The sequence below is a fragment of the Neopelma chrysocephalum genome, unplaced genomic scaffold (assembly GCF_003984885.1).
Source record: "Neopelma chrysocephalum unplaced genomic scaffold, ASM398488v2 Primary Assembly neopelma1_141, whole genome shotgun sequence".
NCBI classification, from domain to species: domain Eukaryota; kingdom Metazoa; phylum Chordata; class Aves; order Passeriformes; family Pipridae; genus Neopelma; species Neopelma chrysocephalum.
The window spans coordinates 876,556-881,688 of record NW_020897803.1 but is presented as its reverse complement, the minus strand read 5'-3'; the positions used below and the strand labels follow the sequence as shown (position 1 = coordinate 881,688).

The 5,133-nt window shown below is 43.7% G+C and overlaps 1 protein-coding gene across 2 annotated transcripts in view; it reads left to right on the top strand.

The window, feature by feature from the left end:
* The window catches only part of FCHSD2 (FCH and double SH3 domains 2), a 110,570-nt gene that overhangs the window by 95,951 nt on the left and 9,486 nt on the right, over positions 1-5,133 (top strand). For both annotated transcript variants that reach the window (XM_027699771.1, XM_027699772.1), the window contains one exon: positions 4,741-4,902. In XM_027699771.1, the coding sequence (XP_027555572.1) occupies positions 4,741-4,902 (162 nt within the window). The remainder of the gene's footprint in view (positions 1-4,740; positions 4,903-5,133) is intronic.

Genomic DNA, 5,133 nt, shown 5'->3' with positions numbered 1-5,133 from the left:
TGAATTTTGTGGATTAAACTCCTCATCCATCCCTATTTTAATAGCAGAGAGCTTTGATTTAAAAACTGAATTGTGTGGAATAAGACTCACTTTGGGGCTGGAGGAATTCATGGCATTCCAGATTGGAATTTAAATTGTTTTTAAACAAAAGTGACTCGTCACATTTATCTACCACTGAGTAAATAATTCCAAAATTGAAATGCTACATTGCTTTTCAAGAAGAGAATTATTTCATTTTAATACCTTTTTCAGGTATTGGCCTAAAAATTTCAACTAAAAATGTTCCTAAAAAGGGACAAAAATAAAAATAATGTCTTCCCAGAATGTTTTGCCAAAACCTTTTTATGGTTCTTCCTTCTTGGCTAATACAATTTGCCAGATGAGTGTCCAACCACTTGGGTTTAGTTGTGGCAGTCCATGATCCCAACCTAAATGATCCCAAGATTCTCTGATTTTGTGATGTTCTTCCTGCAATAAATAACATGCAATAAATATATTATATATAAATATAAAAATAATATAAATATAAAAAATATTTAAATATATACCAGCGGAATAAAATATTTCTCACAGAAGATGGTTTAGGTCCACTTGTAATCCTAATTAATTATCTGAACAAGCTCATTAAGTGTAAAATAAATAATTCTGAATTCTTCAGGAGGAAAAAAAAAAAACCTGGGCAGGGCACTGGGGTTGTTCTGCACCCTGGAAATCAAGTAAAAAGATCAAATAAAGCAACTCTGTTCTCCAGAAAATCCATCTAAAACTGGTCTTAACAATCCTAAACCAAAATTTGAGGCGACTTTAGATCAGCTTTGCTGGATTTTTGGGGTTTGTTTTTGACCCCAACACCTTTTTAAAAGGCTTTGAAAACCGTGTGTTTGTGGGATGGAAAAGAACCACTTGGATTTTTTCCTGGGAACAGGGAACAGCTCTGGAAGATTTTCTTGCTGGGTTTTCATTTTGCTTCCAGAGCAGTTGTTTATCTTCATCTTGTCTAAGCTGTGGGTCTCAAACCTTTGCTTAATTAAGGCTGGAACAGTAAATAAACAAAATTATTCCTTCTGCCATGGAGAGGTATGTGAGGGACAGATAACAGTGTTTATATTTTTGAAGACTTTGGGGTTGTTGTTTTTTTTTTCCCCTTTCATCTTCTCCAAACCTCCCACCAGCAAAGGGCAAAAAACCAGCTCAGAGAAGCAGGAACCCCCCAGAAGGGTAAATTTTGTGGTTTGAAATCAGGGTGAAGACATCCCAGGGTTTAATTATGAAATAATAATTGGGGACTGGGGATTGTAAACAGCAATTTCACTGGGAAAGAGGGAAATGTTGGTCCTGCAGGGAGGTTTAATAACAACGAACGTTGGGCAGCGCCCAGAGCTGGGAGCCAGGGCTGGATTCTGGCATTCCTGGGCTTTGGAAGCTCAGCTGCCTGCCTGGAATGCTCGGAATCGCTGGGAAAAAGAGTGATTTTAAGTCTTTTCAGGTCTCTGAGCATGTGTCAGGGGAGGGCTCTGGGGCAGGAGGGACAGCACGTGTGGCCAGGGGGGTCCATTCCAGCAGGAGGGAAAAGCAGGGATTGAAGGGATAAAATTGAAACAGAGGATCTTTTTGAGGGAACAGGGCTTTGGGAGTGGGTTGAGGCTTTTTTTAAGGGTGTTCATTGGTGTGGGTTTGCAGGGTAATCCAAACCTGAGATTTGTCAGAAAGTGGGATCATGGAATCCCAGACTGGTTTGGGTTGGGAGAGACCTTAAAGCTCATCCAGTTCCACACCCTTCCATGGGCAGGGACACTTCCCACTATCCCAGGTTGTTCCAAACCTTGTCCAGCCTGGCCTTGGACACTTCCAGGGATGGGGCAGTGCCAGTTTGCCACTGGAAACCTGAATCCCAGAGCCCTTGGGGTTGGAAAAGCCCTCCAGGATCGAGTCCAACCCAGCACTGCCAAGGCCACACTAAGCCAGGTTTAAAATGTGTCCCTGTGTGAGAAGCAGAGCAAAGTTTTAGACTAAGAACTGGTATTTTATTTTGATTTTTCGTCTAGGTAGGAAGCTGTTAAATCTGGTCTAATTATTTGGGTAAAAATATAATCTCAGCTCATAAATAGCTTTCAAGTGCAGGCCTGAGCTAATGCTGGTAAACTTTTATGGTTTGTCTGCAGTGGAATGAAACTCCAAACATTTGTGGTTTGGAAGAAATATTTGTTGACTATTAAAACTACTGGGTGTAAACAGAGGAGGGGGAACTCCACTGGATTTGCTGGGTAAATTAAAATTAATTGAATTAAAGGCACAGTCAGGGATCTTGGAGCATCTTGTTTATTTTAGGCAGCAGGAGGATATATTTGACATAATAAATCTTACTCTTCTGGCTTACCTAATTTTTAAAAAATCACATTTTTTCTGAGCAGAATTGAGTGTCTCTCAGAAGTGCTTTGATTGTTTGAATCAGGTTTAGAAGCAAATGGTTTTAAAGTGGAAGTGGAGCCGTGTTTGGAGATTCAGCTTAACAATAGTTAGAGTCATTTATTCTGTAAGAGCAACATGTGAAAACCAAGGAAAATACCAGGATCATCTCAGCTCAACACAAATTTTTATATATAGTAAGGATTTGTGTAAGATTGTGGCACCAACTGACATTTTAATTCACTGTACACATATTTTTTCATAGTCTGCTGTGCTTCAGCCACTACTGAAAAGGGAATTTCCCTCTAATTTTTGCCTGGATCCATCTGTTTTTCCTGGTTTTGCTGGGATTCCCAGTGCTGCTGACAAGTTGGTGTGTCAGGACAGGCAGTGATGCTGAAGGAAGGTGCTTCTGATCCCCGTGGAAGGGCCTGGAAGGGAGAGAAAGGACATGAAACTTTGCTAAAAATGGCCATTGCTGTGAAAGGAAATGCAGGAAAAATTCCAGGCTGTGTCAGTTGTTTCCTCCAGCAGTGACTCACTGAAGGAATTTTGGGAAATCACTTGATTTTTGGTGCTCTGCTGAGCAAGTGCAGCAGGAGGGTGATGATAGAGCTGCAGTGGACATAAATATCATCAGTTTTATTCCTGGGTTCCTCCTCCAGTTCTTTGAAATTCGGAAATTCTTGAAATTCGGAATTTCTTTGTGCTGCTCTTCCCATTGCTCCTGTTCAGGCTGTTGAATAATTTGGATCAGGGTGGTGCTTTGCCATGGATTTGTGCCCAGGATGCTGACGTGAGCCCAGCTGTCAGAAAACCCCCCTTTTCGTGCCGTTCTGAAGACAAAACCCACAAAACTGTTTGTTGGAGAGGGATATTTATTTAATTTCGGACTTATTAACATCCTCTATTTCCATAACAAAAGAAGTTTCCTGGGATCTCTGGCGAGTGCTGACGGAAAAGAGTTGGTGGGTTTGTGTGTGTTTGTATCACATCGGGTTTATTGATGTTTTGGTCACCAGCTGCACACTGGAGTATTTGAATTAATTTAATTTAACGTTTTGGGATTTCTCTGGGTTGTCACACTTCAAAAATCCTTCAAAAGTCAGCTCGAGTGTGTAAATAAGGAAATGTAAACTCCGAGGTGTTCTTTTAAAAACCCCCAACCTGTGGAACCATCCAGGCCCGGAGCTTTTACATCCCTAGAAAAACCATTCCCTGTCTCTGGGCTCTGACCTGGCTGTGTTTGGGGGAAATGAACCCAACTCAGAAGAGACATCATAAGTCAGAATAACAATTTAATAAAATAATACAATAAGTACGATCATACAGACAAAGAATTGGGTTTTAACCCACAAAACCCAAATGCATAACCCAGCACCCTGGGGCATGAACAGAGTGGTGTTCTTTGGGCCCCCTGAGTCCAAAGTAAAAGGAGAGGGGAAAAAACCTGTTGGTGAGAGTGGTGGTGCAGTCTGGTTGAAAAGTGATGGTTGCAGTTCTGGTTGAGAGTGGTGGTCTGCAGTCTTCCTCTGGATCCCACGAGTGGTTAAAAAAGTCCCAAGACCCCAAGATTATCTATCCTCCAGTTGAGGCAGGAATGCCCAGTGCCTCCCTCAGGGCAGGGAGTTCCACCCTGGGTATGAGGACAGGAGCACCCTCCTGTCTCACAGGCCTCTGAACACCCAGTTTACAGCCTGAGGGGTCAGGGCTGCTCTGGGCAGAGGGTGTAAATGGTCTGTTGATAACATTTTCTGGGAAATGGCATGGAAGGCCCTGGAATACACAGTTTTGGGGTACACCCACCCAGCGATGAGCTGGTCCCAGCTATTCTAACCAGGCCGGGTGTGTTTGTGTGTCGCGATGAGGGAAGAATGAGACGCTCAATATGAGAATCAACAAGCTTCATTTATTATTTAAATAAGTCAACTTTTATACAGTTTAGTTTGTTTTGGGTACATGCTTACAACTAGGTGATTGGATAGCTCAGTCTGTACACGCGTCTCATGTCTCCAGTTCATTGGACCTGATGTTCTGTCCATGCGGCCTGACATCATTCTTGGCATGTAGAGGCCTTCATAATTAGGGGCTTTCTGAAATCTGCAGGTGTACTTTATCTATACTTTCTCAAGGCTTTCTTGCTCTAAACATACTGTGTTCTCAAACCTTATAATTAGACACACAGCTAACAAGTATAAACATTGCGTATTTTCACACAGTCTACAAGCATAAACATTACAGCTTACAGCTTCTAAAGTCACGTCAAGCAAGGCCTACAGAAATGCAACAGAAATTGTTCACACAATTTGAATCCTGCCACATTTGTGCCCTCAGGTGGTGAAGCTGAAGGCCGAGGCCCGGCTGGAGCTGCTCAAGCAGATCGGGGTGTCGGTGGACACGTGGCTCAAGAGCGCCATGAACCAGGTGATGGAGGAGCTGGAGAGCGAGCGCTGGGCCGGCCTGTCCTCGGCCCCCAGCAACGGCCCCGCGCACCTGGTACGTGGGGACTTCTCCAGCAGCAACTCCCGACTTTCTGTGGGATGGAAAGAGGCCAGACAGGCACCAGAGACGCTCCAAGGGCTGGGAGAGCTGGGGGGGTTCACCTGGAGAAGAGAAGGCTCCAGGGAGAGCTGAGAGCCCCTTGCAGGGCCTGAAGGGGCTCCAGGAGAGCTGGAGAGGGACTGGGGACAAGGGATGGAGGGACAGGACACAGGGAATGGCTTCCCA